The 27,959-nt window shown below is 43.4% G+C and overlaps 1 protein-coding gene and 1 long non-coding RNA gene across 3 annotated transcripts; one reads left to right on the top strand and one right to left on the bottom strand.

Annotated features, from left to right (window-relative positions):
• The first annotated feature begins 70 nt into the window (after window positions 1-70).
• Window positions 71-18,673, top strand: RIC3 (RIC3 acetylcholine receptor chaperone). 2 transcript variants are annotated; one of them, XM_065839970.2, is made up of 6 exons: window positions 71-277; window positions 7,693-7,916; window positions 9,311-9,389; window positions 11,416-11,509; window positions 16,786-16,934; window positions 17,965-18,673. In XM_065839970.2, exons 1-6 carry the CDS (start codon window positions 130-132, stop codon window positions 18,450-18,452), a joined length of 1,182 nt encoding a protein of 393 aa, XP_065696042.1. In that variant the 5' UTR covers window positions 71-129; the 3' UTR covers window positions 18,453-18,673. The 2 variants fall into 2 exon arrangements, with proteins under 2 accessions (XP_065696042.1, XP_065696043.1); XM_065839971.2 differs by having other exon boundaries at window positions 16,789-16,934.
• Window positions 17,344-27,908, bottom strand: LOC139828081 (uncharacterized). Its single transcript, XR_011739287.1, has 3 exons — window positions 27,791-27,908; window positions 24,743-24,921; window positions 17,344-24,286 (listed from the first exon to the last, which is right to left on the bottom strand). It is a non-coding gene; the product is annotated as an uncharacterized lncRNA (long non-coding RNA).
• Between the last annotated feature and the right edge of the window lie 51 nt (window positions 27,909-27,959).

Below are 27,959 nucleotides of genomic sequence, written 5' to 3' on the forward strand. Positions count from 1 at the left end.
GGCGCCAGCCCAGACGCCTCCCGCCGCTCCGCAGTCGCCCCTCCCCCGCTCCCGCCAGCGCACAGCGCACGCGCGCGCCTGCGCACTGTCTAACGGCGCCGTGACGGGACCGGTGCCGCGCGGGCCGCCATGGCGTACTCGACGTGCTGCCGGGTGGCCGCGGTCTCCTGTCTGGTGCTCTGCGTTTCCCTCCTCCTGCCGCGGACCTTCTTGTCTCGGGGCGGCGGGAGGCAGGAGCCCGGGGCCGCGCCGCTCGCAGCGCCCGCGCCGCCCGAGGGTAAGAGGCGGCTGCAGGCCCGGCCGGCGGCGGCTCCGCTGAGGCGAGGGCGGGCCGCTGTTCGCCGCCGGTGCCCCCGTCCCGGGGCGCCGAGGGCCGTGTTTCGGCTGCCGCTGGGGGCCGGGCGTAAAATGCGGGGCTGGCTCGGCGGTGGCCGGGCGGTGGGTACCGGTGCCGCGCTGGGCCCGCCCGGCCTGTCAACTCTGTGGTCCGGGATGCTGCGGGGCCGGGTCCCGGCGGCCCGGGGCTGTGTCCCCGGGCTGTGCCTGAGCGGCTCGGGGCTGTGCTGAGGGTGCACGGCGCGTCTGGAAAGTGCTCTGCTGCCTGGTATGGAAAAGTAGTGTAGTTAATCCTTCCCGTTGGTGTTAGTCACCTCACTGTCTCATGCTGTCTCCTTAATGGAGTGTCCAAAGATTGAATTTATTGCTCTCACTGCGATTTACCTGTTTCTTTTTCTTCCAAGATAGTTTAAAATCGTCCAAATTTCGTTTTATCCTATGTAAGTGAGGTACTAAAGCTACTGGAAAGAGACACCATTTTTTTTTTTTCCATTGTGATGCATCACTTTTTAGTTGAAAGCTTCATTATTTTGTTATTTTCTGTACAGAATGCTTTTGTTGTTGCATATGAAATAAAAGTTCATTTGAATCATCTTCATTGTTTAGTTTCCTACTCCAGTATTTCAAACTTGACTTTCATGCACCATATTCTCATAATAAATGTGCCACTTGACTCATTTAGACTCCATCCTGTCCTTGCTTGCCCTCCCGCTCTGCATGTCCCCTCTTAAGTTCCAGAGGAATGGGTTCATACAAGCACCTCCCATTCTTTTTATGCCTGTTGCCTTTGACTGCAGGTTTTTGTCCCCAAGGCACTTTGCAGAAGTAGCTGCTGTCATAGCCCAGGTATTACCAGAAAAAGTTTTGCCCAGGGCTGCCCACAAGCCAGAGGTGAGGCTGGTGGAAGGACAGAGAACTTACAGGTTGCGCTGGTGCTCCTGTTCACTGACTTTATCTTCTGCATCCTTCCGACAGCCTGGTTCTTACGTGACTGCACTTCAGTGACATTTATTTCATTTGACCAGGGTCTTTTTAAGGACATTCAGGCTAAAGTTACTGCTGAAACAACATTATGTTGAACTGAAATGTATTACTTATATACAACAGTTACGCTTCCATGGTTGCTCTGTGTGTGTATGCTTGGTCTTGAAGAACTTGAATATAAGTTCACGAGCACAGTAGATGTACAGGTTTATGGTTTCATTCCATAATCTCTAACACTGAAAACCTGGATGGTAGCTGATTTTGTTGATAGCACATGAAGAGCAGCACAGCGAGGGCAGGGTGCGTGGCTCTGCCAAGGCCTGGCAGCCAGCATGGGGGCTTGGTGAGGACTGTGGGGTCTCCCACCTGAAACGGGGCTGGGAGCAGCTGCTCTGGGAGGTGGGACCTGTCTCTCCATTAATTTCTGCCCCTGAGCAGCTCCTGACTGATTCTGTAGTGATGCTGGATGATGGAGTTGGACAAATGGTTTTCCCACAGCAGTGCAGTTGTAGGCAGTTAATGATGTGGTGCTTCTTCCTTTGGCTTCAGGACTGGCTGAATTGATCTAACAGAAAAATTAGCTTAAAAAGAAAAAACACCACCTTGCACCCAAATTATTTTCAGTGATGTGATGTTCATACCTGTTAGCTGACTAATCAAGGCCACAGTTAAATGCTTAAAATAGATACCGTAAATACTCTTTCCACCATCAACAGGTAGCATAAATACTCTTGCCATCACCCTGCAGATGACAGTACAGCACAAACGAGCGTGTACCTGGTGCAGACAGAGTGCTCGGCATGCTCCTCTGGCACCCCAGCACTCGCCTTTGGCCGAGGCTGTAATACCTCACTTCAGCTGATCCGTTTCAGATGAGAGTTTATAGTCCATATTTTCAATTTGATAGCAAGAATTTCATTACACCTGCTCTCTAGACCAAACTTTATTTCACCTGAAGTTATTTTTTTTATCGGAGGAATAAATCTTGATTGAACAGTTGAATTCATATCTCTGTCATTAGTCATCCTCTTCAGTGAGCTGGTAACTGCAGTTACCCGGCAGAGGTTTCAGGAACTTGAAGTAATCATGTCATTTTTGAAGTTAATAAAGTGCTTATTGTAGTCTTGGGGGCAAAATGCCTCTGAATAAAACATTCTTAAAGTTTACTACCATTTGTTAGAATTCAATGTTACCAGAAGGCTTTTTATTGAAACAGGCTTTAAGCTTAAGAATGGCGTTTTCTCTAATAAAGCCATTTTCAGAGGTCTCTTTTAAGAAAATGGTGAGCATAATACTGTAGCAGTTAATATTCTCTTTCAGACAGGAAGGTTGTTCTTTTTCACAGCAGTAGGTTCATGTATATGAAAGAACATATTTAAAGAGCTTACTCTGATTAAAGACTTACTGTGAATATATCACATTTCTAGTTTATTTCATGACAAGTGTTAGAATTTAAAAAAAAAAAAACATTTTTGGACAAGGGGAAAAAAGAGCTACTAGCAGTTTGAAAAGTACTTTTAAGTCCAATGTTCATAAATATATGCAATATGTTTTGTAAAGCTACTCTGTAAGTTGGTAGTGTAAGAAAAACATTACAGCTCCATCACAAGAGGTGTGTAGTCTGTCTGCATTCTTATGAATGATAACGTGGCATCAGCTTTACAAGAAAAATGAGTCTGTTCAGGTAATGCCTTTGGCCATGGTGGATTTGTGCAATGCACACATCAGTTGCCTGCAGGTGTATTCACTTTAGAAAATTACAATGTTTCCATTTTGGGTAGTTCTTGTGTTTTCCTTTTTAACCTTCAGCTGCAATATTTTCTACAAGATGTTCAAGCATTTGGCTGTGTCCATTAAAAACAGAGTGGTGCAGTGGTTTAAAGTAAGGATTTCAAAACTGTCCTTCCTTCTAACCTTTTTTGGGGTAGGACTCTGAAGTTGTGCTTATGAAACACAGCTGGAGCTGTTTTGTACATGTCAGTAAAAGAGCAAGAACTGAATAAATGCATACTGTTTGTCCATTCTCATCTTGATGTTACACTGTCTGCCAGAATCAGATTTATAAAAAGATTTAGAAGGGAAAAATATAGATGACTGCATGTGTAAAACAAAAACATGGGTCTTGTGATAGTGTATAATAAATACTGAAATAGTGGCCTCAACAATGAACCAGATGTGAACTTGCAGTGTTATAGAAAGGATTCATTTCTTGGGCTGTGAGCAGAGGTGTTGGGGAAAATTAGAAGGTGTTAGAGAACAGCAGCAGAAATGATACAGCAGCCAGAAAGATAATTTAGATTAAATATCAAGAAAACAGTTTCTTTATAGATTATGCTAAACTATTATACTAAACGTGGAGGCTATGCAAGAAAAACTTCTTGGAGGACATTTTAAGTTAGTTTATTATGGAGTCTGTGTGTCTCTCTGTGTGTTCCCATTTGCAGCTTTAGAACCCTTTGGCCAATTCATCTAACTGGACAGAGAGAGAGAAAATGAATGTTTTATTAAGATAACACTGCTGAGAGTGGCTCAAAATGGATTCAAGAGTCCCGAGACGAAGGTGTCAGTAGGGATGCCTCATCATTGGCATCTTCCAGAGCGCGATGTCTTGCATATACTACTTAGCAAAAGCTTTGTTTAGAGCACACATCTTTAGACATAAAGTCCAACAGAGGAGAGAAAAAAACAGAAAAATTCTTGAGTTATGGGTCTCACAGAAGCATATTCCATTTCTGATCCCTGTGACTGTCTGAAAAAGTGGTGTTTTTTGGTCGCTACGATGAACATTTTATCAGGAAAATGTAAATGGCACATAAGCATCCCTGAACATGGGAGTCTGAGTACAGTTTGAAGACAGGTTTGAGGACTGGAATGGCATTGCTGAGGCAGGAGGATAGTTCTGTATCCCACTGTCACCTGTGCTTCCAGTTAAAGCTTTTGCAAAACATCTAGCTGGTTTGTTCTTGGTCTGTTTTTTTGGTTGGTTGGGTTTGCATGCACAGTAAGGAACAGTAAATGTCCTACTTGGAAAAACCACGCAATCTTAGCATTTCCAAACCAAATCAGTGTAACCATGGTTTTGAGACAGAAACCAAGAAAAAAGGCAGAGTGCCTACTGCAGAGCATAAGAACTGTGGGTGCTGTCCTCCGAGGGAGCAGCTTGGTCGAGATGTGAGGAGCGATGAGAACCGCATCCTTTGCTTTGCTGCCAGCTTGGACAGGTTACACACACTTCCCAGACTGCCATTTCCCATTTCCGACCCTCCTCCTAACGCTTCCTGGGGTCTGAAGAACATGCACATTGTATAAATGAAATCACGTATCCAAATCTGATGGATGGAGTGCAAATTTAATGCACAGCCTTTAAGTTCTTCCTGTATGTCAAATTATTTTCTTATTATACGTGTATGTATGTATCCCAGTATTTTACAACTGGTCAGATGTTGCAGAAAGACATATTAGCTAGACTATGAGTTGATAAATTATACAATAACAATATGATGAATTATACAATAACTTGTCTAAAGAAGTTTATAAATAGTCAAGTTGGGCTCAGTAGCAATTCCTAAGCTCCATTAGGTAGAACACATAACAGCTTTCTTGGAAAAAAGGTAACTGAATGGTTTGAATATTATCAGCTGGTTGGCTGTTGCATGAGTTATGCTATAAATACACTTTTAAAGATCTGCTTTTTCCAGTTGAGTATTGTCAAAAGATTAAACAAAACACTAATTCTAACACGATACTGCTATTAAGGACTACAATTCTACATTCAGAAACCTACACTCTGTTAAAAACCACAAACATTAGGAGGGGCATAATTTTACTTCTGGACTAAAAACTATTGAGGGGACAGGATTAGACAAAGCATGCTCTTCTTGCCCTGTAGCTGGTGTGCAAAGTTGGTTTAAAGCATTAAACTGGCAAGCTATTAGACGTGTTCGATAAACCTTAGGTAAAGAGATCACAAAGCCAGATGGGGTGTATTTGGTGGAGTTATCACATGCAGCAATCAGGTCTGCCTGAAGCTCTCGGGCTGTCACAGGGTAGTTCAGAGATGTTTCAAAAGCAGAACAGGACTCTGGCACCCTTCAGAGCTTGAGGCTGGTGCTCTTCCCTTCCCACAGCACAGAAAAATGCCCTTCTGTGCTCACCTGTCACTTGATTTTATTGATGGAGAGCATGTCATTGGCTCCATCTCAAAGTGGTTTGTGTCACTTATCACTGTGCAAGGGTGTCGGGTTTTTTAATAGGACAAGGTATGTCAATTGACAGTGGCATCCAAATTGCTATGCATTTCCACTTACGTGCTGTGTATTCGACAGCGTTTTGCATATGTTGCTTTTAAGTTGCCTGTGCTGTTGATTTCATCTATAATTTGTATGGGATGTTCACAATAAAAAGCTATGAAAAACATTTTTTTTTAAAAAAAGAAGTAAATTATTATAAAAGTTTAAAAATCAACAGGGAAGATTAAGAACTAGGAGCCATGAAATTCCCCTATAAACTACTTTGATAATGAAATTACTAGTGTGTGTCCATTTGGCCTGATTAATTGAATTGAATCTTTTAAAGCACAAACAAGGCCTTACGGATAATTTAGGAAGCTATTCCCTTTAAATACAGCTTCACCTTTGTCAGTTATTTTCTGCTTTATCTTTTTTAAGTAAATTATATTTGCATGAGTGTAAGATGTTTTGCAAAGGTTTGTCTACCCTGCTGTTTCATCCCTGCCTCCGCGATACTGCTCTCTACATGACATCAGACTTGTATCCCCAGTGACCTACTGCTACAAGGCATTCCTGCTGGAGCAATGGGGCTTGCTTGTAAATAAGATGCCGTTATTGCTTTCCATCACAGATTTTGAATAATTCACTAAAATTAAAGTGCATGATAACAGCTTCCTCAAAGTCAAGCCTGAGCTAATCTGAGAGCAGTTTTGGTCAGTGATGGTATAACTGGGCAGTTTCACTAAAGCCTACAGCACTCAACGGATGCCATCACCTAACAGAAAACGTGTTTTTAGTAGTGGAACTCCATGAATTATTGATATTCCTTCCTAATATGTATTTACTGTAATTTTCTGTGCTCAGTTTAGCCACCTATGACAGTGTTTCCTAACAAGAGAAAATGTTAATTTAATCTCATTGTCTCTCGTCTTGCTTCTCATAAAAATATTTGCAGCTGGGTACTTTGAGCAGTAACGTTAGCTCTTTTCAGTGCCATTTCAACCCTGGTTTTAATTTTCTTTGCGCAAGTGCATGCTGCCTGCCTGGCGTTCCTGCTGCCCGTGCCAGAGAGGGAGTTTTGCAGCTGAGCTACAGCCGGCCTGGCACCCCTGGCTCCTGCGCTTCCATCCAACGCTTCCCACCGCCAGACTCACCGAGTCGTTCAGTTCAGTCCCAAACGGTGGAAGGGAGTGCAGGGGCAAGTCCAAGCTGTGTATGGAGACAGAATGCAGGATGGCAAATACAGAGAGGATGAAAACAGTGAATTTCGTGGCAAAAATGTTGAATTGAAGGCAGCAAGAAAACAGAGTAACTGCATGAGCTTAGATTCATTCAGATCCTAGTGCCTTTCAGTTGAATGAAACTGTCCACAGCATCATTTCTGTCTCTCTCCAGCATTACTCTAGTATCTATGCTTCCATTTATGCTGACTCCCTTTTCTTGTTTTAAATTCTGCCTTCCTTAGGGCTAGAAACCATTCATTTCCCTTTAAAATGCCTAAGAGCGTATGTCCCAACCTGTATTCAATCTCCTCCTACATCACTGTACCCAGTGCCATTTTAAGACAGTTTGAGGTGCCACCACTTTTCTTTATCTTTCATTACTCCTTAGGTAAAATGCTATGTTTTATGGCAATAACTGAAAATCTGTACTGTGTGACCACTGCAGTTGTGCATTGGGATACTAGATGGGTAGTGGTTTATGCATCAACATACCTTTGTGTAGTATCGAAAGGCTTTGCATAATATTGAACGATGAGGCTCACAGCAGAAAACCCATACATTTTTTGAACAGAGAACCAGAAGTAAGAGTTGGGGTTTTCATCCTGTTAGGGATGCTGATTCACAGGGTCTTTGGACAAGTATATAGCTGTTAATCTCCATGTTTTGTTAATTGCCCTGCCAGCTTTTTCACTTCTTAAAATCAAGAGAGTAATTGTGCATACCTAACTTGTAGTACTGTGTATAGTAAATCACTGAGGACTGAGTTCACAGACTTACCCTTCGGGTCCAACAACTTTATTCATCAGTGGTGGTGCATTTAGAAGAAAAGAGGTCAGCTGCGCCTGCTGCTGCAGTTTTAGGCTGCATGAAAAAGGGTGAGAGGTACTAGAAGAAAAAATAATCGTGTGGTTTTTTTGCAGGGAAACTCGGTCGCTTTCCACCCAGGATGCATTACCAGGCCGCTCCCGACAGCCGAGCTGCCCCTCATTTTCCAAGGTCTCACCTGGCTGAAGCAGTTGCCAAAGCCAAGGCAGGTGGAGGCGGTGGTGGAAGCACTGGTGGAACTGGGAGAGGTCTTGTGGGACAGATTATCCCTATATATGGATTTGGCATCTTCTTATATATCCTGTACATTTTATTTAAGGTAAGACCAACATGAACTGAAAAGTCAGAGCAAAAAACAGCTACATACCCCCTCAAAACAGAAATGATAGTCCCTTTTCTGTACCTGGTTCCACATCAGTCTTGCTCAGAAAAAATGCTGATGCAGGACCTTTGACTAGTGGTTGAAAGACTGGGATATCCTGTGGGTTTTGCTATTACAAAGATGGTAGCTGAAAACACAGGGATGGAACAACAGGCTGCCCACTGGGGCTGTGGAGTCTCCTACTCTGGAGACATTCAAAACCCACCTGGACACCTTCCTGTGTAACCTCATCTGGGTGTTCCTGCTCCGGCAGGGGGATTGGACTGGATGATCTTTTGAGATCCCTTCCAATCTCTAACATTCTGTGGTTCTGTGATTCTGTGTGTGAAATCCTGTATTGGCCTTCGAACTCTTCATGTTTTTTTAAGGATTTTTTTTCCCCTGGAAAATGTGTATGTCTAGAACAATGTTAGATTAATTTTGATTATATACATAGTATTATTTTCTATTATGTATAACTACATATTATGTATACTGTATATGTCATGTGTTGTTACGTATTTGAAGTGGGAGAGAAGGGAGTACAATTACTGCTACCCCAGCTGAGGAATTGATTGAAAGCTAGTTTAAAAAAGCTCAGCCCAAATTCCCCTCAAGTCTTCCACACTTGAACTTTCCTAGCGTTTTGTTACGTAGACGCGACTGGCATCTAAGTGATGACAGTCAGCTGTGTGGGAAGAGGGAGAAGTGGACTGGTGGAAATGTTCTCTCCTTTGAGTGGGGGGTGAATCCTGACTGAGCAGTGTCCAAACGATTCAGCCTGCTCTGGACAGACAAGAGGCAAGAACAGCGTGAATTGGGTGAGCTGATCAGACACAGGTAAGACAAAAGAAATAGATAGTCTGCAGTTTCTGTATAGGGCCAACCAGTATCTTTGCTGCAGGTACAAAGTTGATAAGCAATAATGGCAGAAAACATTGCAAGAGACAAAAGTGGGGTCACATGTAATTCCTTCAGAACCTGTCCTTTATTTCACAGTAATTACCCAATGCTCTGGTTTTCTTTTCCCTTCCTATACACAGAAGAATTACAGGATCAGGCCAGAGTAGATATATATTCTAAAATGAAAATGTGATTTTTTATTAGTTATGGTTTCACTATGCTTAAAAATATAATTTGTTCCAAGTGTGTCCTTTAGGAGTTTTCAGCTGGCAAAATCTCCCAGGCATCTTTCATGGTTGTCTGGTTTTGCTGCTGGGCATACTTTTCTGTGGTTGCTTTCTAGCATATTTCAGTTTTCTATCCTTTTTTTCTGTTGCCTTTGAGGCTTATATATTAGTATATTACTATTGCTGTAACTCATACCAGGGGTTGTCTTTTTTACTCATCAGTTGGCTTCCAAGGGAAAAACGAGTGCTGGAGAGCGGAAATGCCCAACTGCTGCACCTGGGAACACCAAGAGGAAAATCAGTGAGTTGGAATTGAGTTGTATCCGTGCCGTTGTTGACTGTGTAGAGGCACAGTCCGAGTTCTTCACGTTCTTCACATAAAGCTGCTGTTCTTCCCCTTGTAAAGAACAAGCTGGAAGCTTTTGTGTTGGAGTGAGCAAGCGTTAAAGTGAATTACTTTATAATCTCATTCGGCTGATGAGACTCTGTGATAGCAGCCCAATCTCAAGCCCCCTGGAAGCAATGGCTTTTTATGAGGTTCACTGAATTAACTGTACGGATTTGCAGAAAGCTATGTAGCTAATGATTAAAAACAGGTAATAGGATGTCCATCTATAATTATGCCATAATCCGTAATATTCTAGTAATAGTATATAAAGATACTATTAAAAGTTAGCTTTAATTTCTGAATTCTTAGCCATCACCAGGCACTTCCCTACTTTTCCCTTCCCCTTTCGCAATGCTCATTTTTGATGAGAAAGCAAATGGTATTCTGAAATGGTATTGTGATTTTACCTAAACATCAGTGGGATAGATTCAACTATTTGTAGACATTTCTTAGATAAATTAATAAGGCTGCTATTGAATACTGGATGAGTAGTTACGGTAACAGTATTTAACGGTGTTGTGTTTAGCTGGCTAAATTGTAATAGGAAAGAAAAGTACTTAAGGCTTTATAGAAAGTGCTAGCAGTAAGGTAATTCTTTCAACATAGCTGTGATTACCTTGACATTAATGTGTATATTATGAATACCTAATGCACTCGGTGCTATAGACTGCATTTTTAGTGCACTTGTACTGCATTGTGCCTGGCAATTTGGCGCAATTTATTAGCAATGCTAATTATATTTTTTTCTCTAATGCTTGGTAAGAGAATCTAACTTTGCAATAAGTTAAATATTTACCACCATTATAACCCAAAGAACTAGTGATGAAAATTATTCTGCTTTTTTCTAGAGCTCTTTGTATGAATTCCTAAAGCATTCATTTCAAGTTGTAACAGAGCAGGGGTCAAGTCACAGGACCAGGAACCACTTAGCAGTAACTTGGAGGGAGTAACTTCGTTTGTCTTTGCCCTTCCCATATTTCTAAAGTCTCAGACATGCAAAATAGTTACATCAGTGATACACTGAGCAATGACATTCTCTGCAGAACAGAGAACTTTCCAAAAGCAGGATGTTTGTGGATGGTTTTCTCCATTCCTACTCTGTTGGAGTTCCATTGTGCTTTTGTGCTGCTTAAATGGGTGTTCCTGGAGCAGCTGAATATTTAACTAACCCAGGCTGGTTCCATTTGGTTCTGCAGTTGGGCAAAATGAAGTCTCAGCTACAGGATTTTGAGTGCGAGCCACAATAGCCAAACAAAGCACTCAAGCATTTTTGTTGACATCCATGCTGTTGTATCTTCACTGTTAACATTTCTGGCTAAATCAAAGCCAGCATGGATGTTCGGCATGTACGTGCATGTGTGCTGACTGCTGTACTATGGAAACATTTTCTGCAAGGAGTGCAACTCTTTGCTCCCCAGACAGACAGGGCACTTGCTGCCTGCCTTGGCACACGTCTGCAGGGTTGGATGCCATCGAGCCCATGAACTTTATTCTCTTTGATAAAGATGTGTTTTTTCAAACTTTAGACTTGTTAGAAAATGCTCAAGTGACCTTTTGTCTCTGTTCCCAAGGATTTAACAGGGAAATTCCATGAGAACTATTAATTCCATAGTAGACAGTAAAACACTATGGTTTCCTTAGGAAGAAAGATACGGTATTTTCCCTGACTTTAATCTCCACTTATACACAGTGCCCCACTCACTGTGTTTATTGGAAGGTTGCTCAGGACCCTTGGAAAGAAGGTGCTTTCTGTGTGTCCTATTACACTGGCAATAGTCTTTGCCTTCTTATACCAGGACAAGTAGGTAGAACTCTTCAAGCCGCATGGTTTAGTTGCCTCAGTCAGTTTGGTTTGGTACAGCATATGCTGCCTGTGCTAACAGGACAGGGATACATTTTCAAAGCTCCTACTGACAGACCTTGGCATTTTGTTTTACAGCTGACTATGAGCTCACGCAACTCCAGGAAAAACTGAGAGAGACAGAAGAAGCTATGGAAAAATTAATGAACAGAGTAGGACCCAACTCTGACAGGTATGTTTCAAATTACAGCTTTTTAAGGAGAGTCTTCTCTGATTAAAAATTACACTTCCTTGCATTGGCTATATTAAGATAGAATTTTTATTACTACTTCAAATTGTAGAAATCTGATTTTGCACATCACGCTTTTTGTTCTGCAGGTTTTCTCTTTTTAGAATCCATATTTAAAATAAATAATTTTTTCCAAATTAGTTTTCCTTAAACAGAAAAGCAACTATCTCTAACCTCCCACATACTTTGTACAGTGCATTATTTGGAAAATAACAACATATATGTGTAAACAGAAAATAAAACGTCTACATTTAAAGAATATAAAACAACCTTATGTGACCCAATGAATGATTCCTAAGACACACATTCGTTTGATGTTATTTTCCAGTTCTACAAATTATTTTTCTAAACAGAAATGCCATTATAATTTATGTAAGTGCCTGCTAGAATATCCATAAAATATTTAAGGGCATAATTGTATAATCATCTGCTTCCACAACTTAGTTCCACCCTGTAACGAGTAAATCCATGCATTTGCTTCTAGATATAAAAAGAGTTGTAAAATCAGGATTTAAGAATTTATTATGTTTACGAATGTTTGCTATAGATCTGAGATCACTGTTCTACGTTATAAAGAAACACCGGAAACAAGTCTACGCTCTTCATAAGAAATGTAACAACACAGCAATAGGACAATGCATAACTGCAGCATCTGAAAATTTAAGTACTATGAACACTGAGGTCATGTTTGCAATCACAAAAAATAGCTCTTTAGGTTGTTAACATGTTAACTTTGTCTGGATCAGTCTGTTTTGGAGAGCTAACACAATGCTCTACATGTACATTTAAGCTGCCAGAAATAAGTTTATGAGCTGCCCAGGTATTGTGCTGACTCTCAGGACAGGGTATTTTTTACTGAGAAAATGGGTTTAGGGTCTGATCCAGTATTTGTTCCACTCCATGTTACTGGCTCAGAGCCTTTATTTAGTAGAACTTCCTTTCTTTGTTCAACCGAACTATTTATATAGATGGACCTAAAGACCTCAGGGGAAATCATAATCTAATAAAGAATTTTGTATGTAGCCTCTTAAAAGAGAAGAGGAAAAGCACCTCTAGATGGAGCAAACAGCTGTTTTTCAAATAACGCAGACTTCGAGGCTTTCTTAATCTACACTGTAATACTCACTAAGTTCCATAATACTAGATGCATGTCTTAAAATAACACATATGGTTAGAAAGTGTAATTAGAGCACGGAGTACCATGCTGGGCTTATTCAATCTAGATGTTGATAGATATGAATAAAAAGGGAAGAAGAACAGAACAAAACTTACTTGAGCTCTATTTATTAATATGCAATTAAACAGAAATCCTTACAACAGAAAAGCCAGAGAGAAGTAACTGGTATCAAATTTAAACTAGTGCTGAAAGACCCTAGGTGAAACCACAGCCTGTTATACTAGACATGGCAAAGCGACTCCCAGGCTGCCAAGTGATTAGTAACCAAACCAAATAACATATTTTGCATTGTCACAAAACCCGATGTGTCACCGCAACACACGGTGTGACAATGCTGAGGGCTGAGCTCGTGCCTCAGTGTCCCCTCACTGGAGCTCAGGAGTGTTCCCCTCCCAGCTGAACTGCTCCGGGATTCATCCTGAATTTCTCCTTCTGGTGAAGATCCTTAGTATCCAAAAATGTTCTAATTTTGTATGTTTTACTCAAAAAACATCGATTTTGAAATCCAAATGAGTTTGGAGGGACGGTTTATTCTCAGATAATGCTGTATCATAAAAACAAAACCTCTTTCAAATGAATAATATATATCATGCTGTGTGATTTTGTTCTGGTTTCTTCTGTAGCAAGTGTCTTGCTGTGGCTTGTCCTGCTCATTTCTTTTTCTTTCAAAAGCATTTGACTGAAGTGTGGTGGGAACACCTCCCAGTGCTCTTAGCTGGTTTTCTCAGATGGGATAGCTGGTATTATCCACCCCTGTGCTGTAGAAGGTAGGGACGTGGAAACTTGGATTTGCCTTGTTTTTTTAATGAGGCTTGAAGACCAACCTCCAACCCAACCAAGGAGACCTTCTTCCAAACCAGCACGCCAGTTGGAATTGCTACAGCCCTAAGCACAGCAACTCCCTTGCAGCAATGCAAAACTTTCAAAAAGTAGAAGTACAGATATTTTTAGTAAGGCCTGGCGTGTTTTAGCAGGGATTAGAGGCAAGGTAAAGAAAGCAAGTAGAAGAACAAACTACCTGGCTGGGTCCTCGGCAACGTAACCAAACCTGAACTGTTATCTAATGCACACAGGTAAATAGTACCTAAGGATATAATGATTCACAGCTTGGAGAAAATCTAGCACTCTTCCCAGCTCTCTTTTCAACAGGTTATAAATTTAAATTATGCATGTTTGTAATTTATCATCACATCTCTATCAGTAAGGGCACCTCTGTATCTCCAGTTTTTAAATGTAGACCTTTATAGTCCAGTATCTCTCAGCAGAAATGAGGAGCCTTACTGGCAATGTGATGATTCAGAAATAGTCTTGATTGATGGTTACATAGGGCTCTCTGCATTAAAAGCATGCATACTGCTTTACTTCCAGGCTTCTAGCAGATTGTTTCAGTGTTGGGACAGTGATTTTATGGGTACAAAAAGTTTTCCCTACCCATTCTCACAGATGTCTTACCCATATTCTTTTTACTACTGTCTGTAAAATTTGGTATTTTGAAATCATTTTATAACTTGTAAATATTTTTCTCCATGGGAGTACTGTACAATACTCTTGTAAAAAAAACAACAAACACTAAATTTCTAAGATTTTAATTAGGTAATTTATGGAATAGGTGGAAATAGCACAGCTCGGTTACCAGTTTTTAAAGTCCTGTTTACGAGCCTGTCAATTAGAAAAACTTACTTGTTTTACCATAATCTGAGCAAATGTGATACTGAGAATAGAGAAAGGCTGTACTCTGTAGGGCATCATTTTTGGGCTACAGCTGTGTTTTAATAGTGATTAAGATCATGAAGCAAAACAATACTGGTTGATGTGTCTTGGATCCCATGTTAGATTATGGATTTTCACTGCAGCCATGACAGCTCTTTGGGAAATGTTCCAATCTCAGCATAACAAATCTTTACCTTTTGGCGAGCACTTTCAGTGTCTATAAAACATAAGCACTGCCACTGTGAAAAGTAATGACTGTGTTGGAACTACAAACACATAGAATAAAAACAATGACCATTTCGTACACTGTAAACCTTTTTCATCTGTTGTCCTCTAACCTTGGCACCCTCCCCCACATGAAGGCAGCCAGATACATTACACATTGCCAGCATCCTACAGTAGGTCTTTGCACAGAGACCTTAAATGAAGCAGAGATGGTGCATGGGCTTGGGTTTCTCCGCCTTTACAAGGAAATGTGTCTTGTAACTAAGGTATCTGGAGGAGGAATACTCTGAAGTATAGAGACCTTGTGTTGCAATAACACAGTAGTGATTTCTAATGAAAGTATCCAGCATATTAGGAATTTTCCTATATGAAATGCCACAGTGATGCAGCTGCATTGATTGATCCTGTTATCTGAGCTAGCGTATCTTCCCATTGTGCTGACACAGGCCTCTCTGTCTTTATCCAGGTGATATGTATTCAAATTATAGACACTTTCGTCTACACAAGGAGGATTAGTTTGGCAGTTCTATTACAGCTCCTGTCAAAGGCAGCTAGCTGATGAAACCTTTTCCTTCACATCTCAAATTCTACATCTGCATTACCCAGGCTTTTGAGAAGATGCTGTCCCTCTGTCTTACACTTTCCCGTGTTCTGTGGAACTGCAGCTTGAAGGGACTTAGTGCAAACTCTGAATGGCGCTGGGACCCTATCAGCTTTTCAAACTGTGTGGCAAAGTGCCCCTTGGGAAAAACGGAGAAGTGATGTTTAGCCTTGTGATCTCAATTGAACAGTTTAATCTGGGTAGCTGCTAATGAAACCAGTGGGCCTGCTAAATTCAGTTACATGCAACTGTCTGTGCAGCAGTGCACAAAATTGAGTCCAGGGTCAGCATTTTGATCACCATCCCACACACCAGCAGCTTCTTCAACTGCTGCTGTAGTCACAACAGTTGAGGAAAAACAGGATGGATACTGCAAGTTTTCAAGTTTATGAGAATTCAGGTATCTGAAACAAGGATTAAGTAGATACTAATCACCTAAATCCAAAGTGATTAACCCGTTTCCAGCTCCCCTCTCTCCATCTCACCCCTACGATTCACTGAGCAGCTGTCTAATCTTAGAGCTTATCTGTCAGATGGTCTGGAGGTCACCAGAGATGATCTGACCTCACGTAGTATCACAGCACAGCACATGCCCAGGACCACTCTCTGCGTAACTCAGGGCAACAGATCCTGCCTCAAATTCATAAGCACACCAGAACAGTGCCTTGGTCCTCTACAAACATCTGATCAACAACTTCAAACTCAAGATGAAACAAGCACAACAGTCAGAACAATTTTCATCCCTAAATACACCCAGTATCTTTCTTATAGTGACCTACTGAGTTACAGAGTTCAGACCACCTTCCAAATACTTGTCTATGAGATCGTTAGGATACTTTTTTTCCAGAGAAAAACATGTAATGACTACATTATCTTATCTATAGGAAGTATTTTTGTTACAACAGTAATAACTGTATTACCTGTAATTACTAGAATCAGCAGTGCCGAACCAGTCAAAACCATAGTTTGCTTTTAATCTGATTGTCAATCATTTCCTGCTCTCCCTTCAATTCTAGATGATCTGTCCAGCTGACATTTCTTACCAAGGCCTTGCAAATCTAATACCTTTAATGTTCACAATTAGGAATTAGACTCTTGAGACTAAAATCTGTGCGAGATATTTTGCTCAGCCACAGCAGCTGTTCAAACGTAGCACAGGTTCTGAACTACATTTCCTTGTAATGGCCCTCTAATTCTCACTTAACTTTCTTTAAGAGGCCAGAACTATCTGTAGCGTCATTAGTACCATAACTCTTACTTGGGTGTTGCTTTCATCTTGCTGTCACGTTGGCTGTACCTGCCTTCCTTCACCTAATTTTGCATGTTTTCTGCATGAATGGCTACACCTTTATGCCAAGCTGAAGGGCAGATGACGTGCAGATGTTGAGTAGTGATCACACTTGCAGCCACATTTCTTTACACTGTGCTGCTAGGGTGGATCGAACAGTTGGGTTCAAATGGTTTGTAGTAATAGCGGACTGAATTCTGGTGTCTAATATTTTCTAGCAGGACTCAAAATGTTACAACAGACCACGAGAAAAGGTTACTTCAGCAACTCCGAGAAATTACCAGAGTTATGAAAGAAGGAAAATTCATAGATGGCATCTCTCCTGAGAAGGAAGCTGAAGAAGCTCCTTACATGGAAGACTGGGAAGGTGAGCAAGAGCCTTTCTTACCATTACCCTGAAGAGACAAATCAAATAAGGATTATAGTCCCACATCCTTTCAAATTTTTTTCCTAACTATCCTGCATTTTCAGCAGTGTTCAAAACTTTCCAAGAGGTGGTTTGTTTTGCAAAACATAATAGAAAGAAAATAGATTTTGAGGCATCCAGCATTTCCTTTAGTGTAAACACTACACTATCTGCTGCCGGAAGTGGCATATGAATATTCACATATGCACCATCTGCTGCTGGAGGTTTATTTTGCTGGGCTGATTTTCATGCAAAAATGATAAAACCCTTGGAAGTAAGAATCAGTTATGTTTTGGTTAACTTACACTTTACTTTTGATTAGTCAAATATGCTTTGTTTGCTCAAATATTGTAAAAGTCAACTCCAGGAAGGCTTTTAAAAATCCTTTATTTTCATGTCCTTTTCATTGTTTGCTGTTTACTTGTTACATACATCCGTTCTCAAGATATCCTAGTTGAACTGCTCAAATGCAGACTTAATTCCTTGCTCTTTAAGAAGCTTTCAAAAATTATTCAAAACATACAGCATAATAAAAGTGACCTCAAGCTCTGTTTTCTTAAGTACGTAATACAGTTTCTAAAATGAAATGCACGAAGTCATCGATATATCTGTTTATAGCAGAAGTCTCCAAATTATGAACCCATCTGTAGACAGAAACAAACAAAGCGTTTAACATCTAAGACACACAATTTTCACCACTCAGCTGCCATAGCTTTCAGCAAAACTCAGGTAATTCACTCCCCTAGAAGTCACAACTGATATCCCGGGTCCCTAAAAGTAAGTGGAGTTTTCTCATATCCCAAGAAGTCATGTTTTGCACATTCTTGCCAAGAATTTAATACTTTGACATATACATGGTATTAAATAGGTGACACTTATACTGCCCATGCTAAGAACAACTGTTCTAACAACCTTGTGTATCCATCACTGAAGTCAGTACTGCTTTTCAATGCTGGTAACATCTCAAGCTGCATATCACTTTATTCCTAAGGTTATCCAGAGGAAACCTATCCTGTCTATGACAATTCCAACTGCTTCAAGCGCAAACACGACACAATCTTTGTAGATTACCCTGACCTGAGCCAGCCCTCTGCAGAAGAGCTGGCAGAAAGAATGGAGGGCATGGAAGATGAGGAGCATCTGTGCAATCAAACTCTATCTGATCTCACCATGGCAAGGGGAGATCATGATTTAATGCAGAAAAAAGACGAGGTCACTGGCACCAGTGAAGAAGAAGGAGACCTTCATCACAGCCAGAGCACTGAGGGGTGCTGCTGTTGTTACAATGATGATGATCCTGCTGTCATAGCAGAGAACGCTGGGTTCCACTCTGAGAGCTGCAGTGAAGCAGAAGAGTCTACCCAAGAGGATCTGTCTGTGGAGTCAGAAAATGAAAATGCAGCACTGAAAAGGCAAAAAGCCAGTGATTTCAATGAAACAGGTACACTGAGAAAGCGCAACACAAAAGGACTTGAGTAATAGGGACAGTAGCGGATGTTATCTAGATGACGAAGGTAAAGGTTATAAACTGTCATTTGTGTGTTTTTTGTTCCCGATGAAGACTTCTGTGCTCAGCAATTTGTACCAATTCCATTCCCATGGTAACAATCAGTCACATCATCTACCTGATGCCCTCTTTCTTGTAGTCTTATCATGGTTTACCACAACATTGCCAACAGTGCTTTGTCCTTGTTTTTGGAGACTGGTATCTTGGAGCAGATTATTTGGTTCAGATTATTTGTGATTCTTTCAGATTCTGAAGCAACAGTCCTCGTTTTTCCTGTCCTCCCAGAGTTTACAAAATATCTTTTCTTTCTCAAGCACATCTGTTTGTGTGCTACCAGATAAAAAAATTAATCAAATGTTTATGTATTTATGACATCACCAGGAGGTTGGAGGAGAAAGTATGCCTTCTTGCTCTTACCTGAACATTAACTGATAGCAGAACAGACCCTAGTCATAGATGTGACTCTTTCTTAACTGTCATTGCTGCTGCTGTATGCCCAAGACACTGCCGTAGCCAAAATCCACAAAATTAATATGCTGCCCCAACCTACCACCCATTTCCCAGCTTATGCCACACTGCAGGCCCAGTAGCCTCATCTATGTTGTGTTCCATGAAGCATGTGGGCAAGACTGTAACATTCTGTTTTGTCTTTGCCATAGCTGTGGTGAAACTCCCAAACGAATCCAGGAATTGAACCATACCTCATGTTGCAGAACACTGAAAATATTCCTGGGGATTAAAAGAAAGCACCAAACAAAAAAAAAAAACACCAGCAGCAATAAAGTTTGTCCTTAGAAGTATAGAAGAGATTGAGGGTGAACCTCAGATTGAAACTTCCAGGCCCCAGGGACCTCCTTGGTGGTCTCCAACACACTCCTCAAACGGCACCAGCACAGTGGCCCAAAAGATGCCAGGCCTTCCCTTCTCCCTTGGGGCTCTGTGCAGAGGAGACAGCACCTCCCCACACTCCAGAACCAGGGGACAGGGAAGGAGAGCCCACATAAGACTTGGCAATCAGAATTCTTTTATGGAGTGCTGGGAATCCTTGTGCAGGATGGCTGTGCCTCCCTTTCCTCCTGGCAGAATGTCCAGGTGCTTCACCCCTCTCAGCCACTGTCAGGAATCAGGGGCTGTGCAACTTGTGGGGAGCTGCATTGGTGGGGTGTCACTGAAGACTCCCTGACCCTCCTGGAACACTCTTGTCACCATTTTGTCCAGGGGAGCCCAAGCATGGGATGATGAGGAAGGGGCTGGACCCAGGCACACAAGGGGAAGGGAGAGCAGTCCCTGTGCCCAAGGGGCAGCAGGAGGGTACAGGAGAGTGATTCCTAGGAAAGAGGTTCTCAGCTCATCAACCCTCCACCTTCTCCCACATGAGGCCATCTTTCAGGCCACAGGCCCCCCAGCTGACAGAACAGCCACATTTCACCACATGCATCCCCATCACAGTGACCTCCTCATGTCATGAGCTACCTCACTACCATTTGTTCCAGGCCCTATACACACAGACACCGCAGCAGCCATCTCACAATTCACTGAGCTTCAAGCCCCTCAGGTTCCAAGAATGACTGGAAGAAATGGGTTCCACCTCAGCAAGGTAAGTGGCTGCCCACTTTTGCATGAGAGAGCAGAGACACGCAGCAGAAACAAAGGAAAAGGAGGTAGCACACCATCAGCAGCATGGTAGCAATGGCCATCACTCATGTGCCTGATGGCATGGAGCCCATGCAGGTGGATCCACCTGAAGACCAAGAAGAACCCATGGAAGTGGATCTACCTCCAGCATGGCCACCCTAGCACCACTACATCGTGCCAGGGCTTCCCTCCATGACACCATCACCATGGCACTGCAGGAGCACACAGCCAGTGCCCTACCATCAGCCCAACCATCACTAACATTCTGTGAGTCTATGAAAACAATAAACCAAGAAATTAACAGTAAAGACACATTCCTCCTCTCATTTAGTACTTTGGTGACTGCACCTGCACTCCACTGTCATCTCCTGGTTTCCCCAGTCCAGGAAAGACACTGATGTGTTGGGTGTGGGCCCAGCCCAGGGCCTTTGAGATGGTGAGGGGCCAAGGCGCTGAAGAAGACACAGAACTGCCTCTGGTCATGAGGGTGGCAAGACACCGCAGCAGGCTGTCCAGAGAAGCTGTGGATGCCCCATCCCTGCAAGTGTTCAAGGTCAGGCTGGCTGGGGCTTTGGGAACCTTATCTAGTGAAAGGTGTGCCTGGGAAGACCATGGAACAGATCCTCCTAGAAGCCAGGAGCAAGCCCAGAATTTCAATACCTGGCCTATACCAAGATTTTGGGTTTTTTAAACCATGAAGAGCCTTCAAGAGGCAAGGTATGCTGGGGCCTGACAGGATGCACCTGTCCCAATGCAGGGTGGGCAGCGGGTGAAGTGTCTTGGGGCAGGAACCGGTGGGGCTGAGCAAGACAGCTTTAGACTAGAATGGATGCAGGGAGCACATACCAACAGCATTGCAGTAGGTAAACTGAGGGTTAGTATGGCATCACCCATGGGCGGTAGTGCTTCTGGGAACATTTACAACTGCTCCTGGGGGAACAGATGGCTCAAGAATGTACCCGAAATGCTTATGCACAAATGCACTAAGTATGAGAAACAAAGAGGATGAAATGGAAACATTGGTTAGTTCCCAGAGGGATCTGAGGGGGTGGTAGAGCAGCTTTGGTGGTACCTGGCATCCAGTCAAGGTCCTTAAATGTGACCACAGGGCAACAAAGCTGGAAGCAGTGTTCTGTGAGGAACAGCTAAGGACTTCAGGCTTGTCTAGTCACAGCTTTCCAGCATAAACTTCATCTATTGAAGCTCCAAGTGGACAGGGACAATCTTGCCCACTTTCCTCAAAGGGCTGATTGTAAGGTTATACTGTGTAAGTCTAAATACTCCTTAACAGCTCACTTAACTGTTAAGAAGTAGTTACATTTATACAGCCCTAAAATTACATTTGGGCCTTCGAAGGCAACTGTGAGGCTCATGTGACACCCTGGTGAAAATGAGTTTGACACCCCTGCCATACAGCTTCCTGAGGATGCAGCATGGAGACGGAGATGCTCATCTTTTCTCCCTGGTATCCAGTGATACAACACATGAGAATAGTTCAAAGCTGCACCAGGGGAGGTACAGACTGGACATCAAAAGCGTTTACCAAGAGAAGAAGTTCAAACTCTGGGACAGGCTTCCTACAGAGGCAGTTGATGCTCCAAGCCTGCCGGCGTTTAAAAAGCATTTGGACAATGCCCATAGTACCATGCTTGAACTTGGTCAGCCCTGACGCCATCAGGCAGTTGGACCTGATGATCACTCTAAGCCCCTTTCAACTGCACTCATCTGTTCTATTCTATCCTATGGCACATGGAGCACAGGGAGGTGATTCAAGACAGCCAGCATGGAGCCAACAATCCAAGTGTCATCTGTCACAGAAGCACCCCAATTTAGGCAGGTGGTAAGTTCTAAACAGACTTGACTGATTCTAACCAGAATTTTTTAGCAGAGAACCAACTAGAAACAGTGTAATAAACAATTCTAAGAGTTAGAGATGTTTGTTCATTAAAGCTTCTTAAAAGGAAACGCTCAGGGGTTATTGTGCAACACGGGAAGCCCCTGCCCTTTGTTATGCAATTGCCTTAAATGTTCGATCCTCTAAAGGTGGGGGTGGGCAGGGGTAGGTGAGAAGATGGAAGACACATTTGCAGGAAGAACAAGTGATGTGACACCCTGAGCAACGAACCCGGGACTCTCGGCCCTATAAAAAGTTCGGAAAAAGTTTTTCCCGTGTGCGCCACTGGAGGAGCAGAGACTCCCCAGCCACCCAGCACGTCTTTGCTCATTGCGTTGAAATCCATCGGGAATAAATTTCTACTATTGAAGTTAATTTCGAGTCGAAATTTATTACAACAGGGTTTATCCAAAATTTTTCAGCACTCCAACAACATCCTAAACCACATACTGGGATACCAGTTTAGTTACTGCACAGCTGATTCAGACTCAACGTATCCCAAAAGTTTAGAATGATGATTCAAAACGCATATCTACCCACTCAAAAAACTGAGAACTCTCAAGGGTACCCAGAAGATACAATCACAAGGCATGGTGTCTTAGTCCTCAGGGAAATCTCCTTAGATGATGTCCCAGTCTAAGGAGGAGAGTCTCTGACCACAGCTGCACTCTGAGAAGACCAACTCAAAGGGGGTCTCAGGTGGGCTCCATTTATACCCTCATTGAGTATGAGCTTCTGGTTATTTATGGTACTGGTCTAGAAACTTCCCTCAACAGAAGGAAGGTCAAGGCCCCTGTCTGTTGACCAAGGGGTGTATACGTGACCACAGTGGTTTACTGTCTAGAAATTTCTGGTGGGTTTTTTTTGAGGTGCGGGGGGAGTGGGACAGCAGGAGGTGCACTGTGGAGAGTTTCTGGCTGTGTGCTGTGAACAAGCCAGAGCCTGATGTGGCTGTGCTACATGGAAGGTTTTCCCTGAGACACCAAAGACAGAAGGGAAGTAAACAGAAGCTGGTCTGACCTCCACCCAGGCTGCAGGAGGGGCGTCGCTGCTGCGCATGAACAGTACGTGAATAGTGCCCTGCAGCTAATCACCATAGTGGGGGGGGAAGAGTGACAGCAAGTGTAACCAGTTGTAGCCTGCGCTTGCCGCATGGCCTTTGGGTAAAGAGTATATAAGGCTTGGAAAAACGTGGTCTGGGGACATTGATATCCAGTGTTGTTAAGAGTTCATTAAAGAGTACTGATGTTGAATTCATATTGAATTGGACTCATTACTCTCGCCCGGCCCACCCATCGTGCTCAAAGAGCTCCTGCCGGCATTTGCATTCATCGCATCTTACTTCAGTGCGCCTGCCACAAATCCACCCCATGATCAGAGTCATGATTCAACTGGTCTCTTCAGAGCAGTGGTGCAGTCACCTCTTGCCTCTGAAGTTAAAAGGAAGCACAGCTTTCCCAAGTCTTAATGCCCATTGTGTATCAGCATTTCCCTGTCACCTTCCAACCATTACAAACACAATCAGTAATCAATAACTACCATCAATAATTAACCAACAACAAAATTATAGCAACAATTATCAGTGGCAACAGGTAAGTAGGTAAGCACTATTCAAAGGTCACAGAAGGCTGGTTAGCCACCCTGGCGAAGAAAAACCAAACATCAAACTTCTTCCACCCAATTAGTCCGCAGTGTGGCATTAATTGCCTGAATCCTTTGCTGCTTCCTTCACCTCATTTAGTCCTGAAGCAGCATTGGTACATTAGATATGTGGATGGAGACCTTGTCTATGGACACGTCCAAGACTCCACGCACTCTAGCACTCTAGTTTATACTAGTATTTTGCATTATTTTTTCCAATACATTAATAGCTCTTCTGCGCAGGTGCATTTAAGGGCAAAGATTCCTTGTCCGGTTTGACACATTCACTTTTAGAAGATAGAATATTTGAGATGTAGCCACAAAAACAGAGGTAGTGTCATTTTACCAAGTCCCTTTGGCAGGTACACAAAATTAGTTCTGTATCTTGAAGTTCCATTATGCCACTGCCATCATCATCTGCATCAATAACCTTGAACTTGTTTCAAAGGTTGAGACAGTTTCCTTATCTGGACAGCTACAATAGCTGCCCACAATCCAGTTTATCGATAGCTTTGGCCATAAATATTGTCAACCTTTGCTGCAGTATCAAGGCTTCTGTCATACTTCAAACCGTCCACACTGGTCACTGCCACCACTGCTAGAAGAAGTGACAAGATTGTCCATTTTTCCATTGTCCTGTAAGAAGAAACAAAACTTAGGCTTTGAAATTCATCTTTTGTGTTACAAGTCTGGCATTATCCACCAGACACAAATACAATGAGTTTTCCCACTCCCATTCAGAGCTTCCCAGGCATATAAGCCTCTCAGTTTTCCCAGGGTCATGGGCACAATACTGACAGAAGGTAATTTCACCCTGACAGGTTGGCCCATGTGTGCTTTTAGTAGAGGTTCGTCCTTTCCATTGTTTGGTATAGAAACATTGTCTACTGGTGGCCTCTTGGGACAAAATGCCTCGATTCTGGGGCTTCCGTAAGTCCCCCAGCAGTCATTAACAATGACGACTGCTTGTGTTAGCCCAGTGTCCCAACCGGGCTGTGAGACATCAGTACACTTTTTAATCAGACCATTAGCCCAATCAACTATCCTGCTGGCGTGGGAGCAATATGGTGTATAAAGCACTCAATACCTTACCCTCAAGCCCAATCTTGAACCACTGTGGCTGTGGAGTGTGTTCTGTTATGATCATCTTTTAAAACATGAAGGGCCTCTGCACACTGTGAGGTCCGATCCCATCTCTGTTCCTCCAAAGCTGTGAGGTCCGATCCCATCTCTGTTCCTCCAAAGCAGGTCATACCGAGTGCAGGCAATCCCTGAAAATCCCAATAAGTGTCTTCTCCGGTACCCCAATGTGCCCAATAGCTGCTGCAACTCTGCTCTGCTGTTCAGGGTCTGACCCCTCTCAATAGCCAACACAGTATGATCATCATCAGTACTAAAATAGCTCCCTCTATCCACCAGGCTCCTAGGAATTTAACTTCCTGACCAGAACCTTGGCATTTAGAAGGTGGAGTAGTTTAGTTTTAGTCAGTGAGCTCTGGACAGTCTCAGCTACCTGCTCAACCTGTTTCTTTTTGTCTCCACCCACCAAGATCTCATCTATAGATTGACATATGTGAATGCCTGCTGGCACATTCACAGTGTTAATGAGTACAGCCAGGGTGTTGTGCACAATAGTGGGAGTGTTTATACCAGGGGTGTCAAACTCATTTTCACCAGGGACCACTTCAGCCTCACAGTTGCCTTCCAAAGGCCAAATGTAATTCTAGGACTATATAAAAATATAGGAGTAGTTAAATTTATACACTCCTAAAGTTACATTTTGCCTTTTAAAGGCAATCACAACACTGACATGGCCCTCAGTGAAAATGAGTTTGACACTCCTGGTTTATTCCCTTGTGGAAGACAATTCCAAGTGTAGTGTCTCCCTTCCCAGGTAAATTGGGGTTTGTCCTCCTTCTTTAGGGAAATCATAAAAAAAGTATCTTTGTCATCTAAGGCTGCCACCCACAGATGGGCTGCTGCTGCTTGTATTGCAGTCACAACTGGAGTTATGTCAGGATGGCAGTTGTAAAGGTTGGGGTGTTGCTATTCAGTTCCTGATAATAATGAGGCACCACCATCCATCCAGTTTACAAACTGGTCAAACTGGAAAATTATAGGGCAAATGAGTGCATCTGATTATCAAGACCATCTCTGTAACACCCTGCTGTGCTGCACCCAGCAGGAGGTGTTATCATGAGTATGGGTTTTTCTGGATATCAGCAACGCAGGACCAAGCTGCCAAGTTCTAATGCTATAGCAACTTCTTGAGGCTGCAGCTGCAAGGGAACGAACTGCGAAGTCTGAATGCTGCAGTAGCGAGCTGTGAAGCCATAATGAGAGCAGCTTTCACCCCGTAAAACCACAAAAAAAACCCACCAGAAAATAAACACCAAAAAACCCCACTCCCCTGAAGTCCCCCCCCAAAAAAAAAAAACACCAAAAAAACCCCAAGAAAACAACAAAAAACCCAGGGGAAAAAAAAAAAAAAAAACCACACCAAAAAAAAACAAAAAACAAAACAAAAACACACCCCCCAAAAAAACACAAAAACAAAAAACAAACAAATCCTAAAAACAAACAAAAAAAACCTAATCGACAAAAATCCCACAGAAACCCCTCTAAATTTATCTGCTTGGAACCCATCGGAATATCATGGACAAGTGTTTACCACGCAGGGTGGGTGGCTCACGCCCCAATCCGCAACTTTTAATTTAACCAATTTTGCTCCCCCCCGCAGAGGCGTGAAGGGGTTAATTAAGTTTCCCCTCCCGAGGTTGGGGGGTGCAGTCGCCAAAGCGGCTTTTGCCCCCTCGCAATTCGTTGTCTCTTGGATCGTATGTTCCACCTCAGAGAGGCTGAGGGGCGATCGGCGCTCCCCTCGCGCTCCCGGGAGGGGCCCGTTCATGCGGCAGCGCTCGGGCACCCCCGCGGCCCATGCCCCGCTGCCCCCCGCGGAATGTCTCCGGTTCTCGGGCTGCCGAACCCCCTGCTCTCGTGCTGTATCACGTAACACTTCTGCCCGGTGAGCACGTGTACTGCCGCATTTCGAGGGTTTCGCCCATTTTAAGTCCCTCCGAATCCAACCTCCGAAGGACTGGACATCTATTTTTAAAGCGTCCGGCAGCCTCTGAGGAGCGGCCGAAGGGGCCGGGTGTGCCGGTACAGCCGTGGGGATCCCTTCCCGTCCCTGCCCCCTCCCCATTGCTGGGCTACCAGCAGCCGCTTGCGTTCCTCCCGCTAACTCCGACAGAACTTCTATCAGAACGCTCCGGGTCCCCAGCATCCTCCTATCTCCTCCCCGCTCAGCAGCTTCAGCCCCCGCTCCTCCCGCTCCGCGCAAGAGCAGAATACGCGATTCTCTGAGCTCGGGACCGTCCCTGGGGCTGTACAGACAACAGCTCGGGGCTTCCTGCCTTACGAACCCGCGTGCCTACGTCAATAAAATACCGCGTTTTTTTCTCTCCAATGTCTCCATTTCATTATAACTGCTTTCGCCTCCGACTCCTCGGAATCCGCACCCGCCACCAACTTGCAATTTCGGGCAACGCTGGGGTGGAAACCCGCTTGTACCAGGGTGACCTCAGCCCCGTTCTCCAGCACACGTGTCTGTTCTGCTCGCTCTTTTACACCACCTCTCAGGATTCTCCTCCTTCCAATGTTCAGAGCACTCAGGCAGGTCCCGCTCTCAGCAGCGCACAGAGCAGCACACAGAACCCCACACCTGCTGCCCCCACACCGGATAGAACCTTTTCCACCCACTGCAAATAGAGATTAAATGCGTGACAGCTGCAACTCCCCAGTAATTCCTCAGTTTTTCGTATCGGGCCCAACAAAGCCAATTTACACATCGCAAAAGCTCCCCAAGAACTATCTTAGACAGGCAACAAGCTCCAAACTTCATTTTAACCAGAATTGTCTAGGAAAGACCCAACCGCCAATGGACTTTATCCGAAACTGTTCAGCACTCTGGCAACACAACATAACACGTATTCAGACACCAGTTGGGGGCTCCGTTACTACACAGCTAATTCAGACTCAAGATAGCCGAAAGATTTTGAATGATAATCCAAAACGTGCATCAACCCACTCATGAAAAGCGAGAACTCCCAAGGGTACCCAGAAGATGTAATCACTCACCATTGGAGTCCTCCAGGAAATTTCTTTGGCCTGCACGTCAACTCTACAGTGAACACTTCCCCACCAAACACCCGCTTCTTGGACAACACAAGACTAACGCGTGGTCTCTGGTGGGGTCCGTTTATATGAGCTTGTGGTCATTTATGGTAGTGGTCTGGAAACTTCCTTC

Source organism: Patagioenas fasciata, chromosome 5 (genome assembly GCF_037038585.1).
Source record: "Patagioenas fasciata isolate bPatFas1 chromosome 5, bPatFas1.hap1, whole genome shotgun sequence".
In the NCBI taxonomy this organism is placed as follows: domain Eukaryota; kingdom Metazoa; phylum Chordata; class Aves; order Columbiformes; family Columbidae; genus Patagioenas; species Patagioenas fasciata.

Excerpts from the sequence above, each read along its gene's own strand:
- RIC3 (XM_065839970.2), top strand. The coding sequence starts at position 130 with ATGGCGTACTCGACGTGCTGCCGGGTGGCCGCGGTCTCCTGTCTGGTG. Across the intron at positions 7,917-9,310 it reads TCCTGTACATTTTATTTAAG|TTGGCTTCCAAGGGAAAAAC; the intron begins GTAAGACCAACA and ends TTTACTCATCAG. Across the intron at positions 16,935-17,964 it reads TTACATGGAAGACTGGGAAG|GTTATCCAGAGGAAACCTAT; the intron begins GTGAGCAAGAGC and ends TTTATTCCTAAG.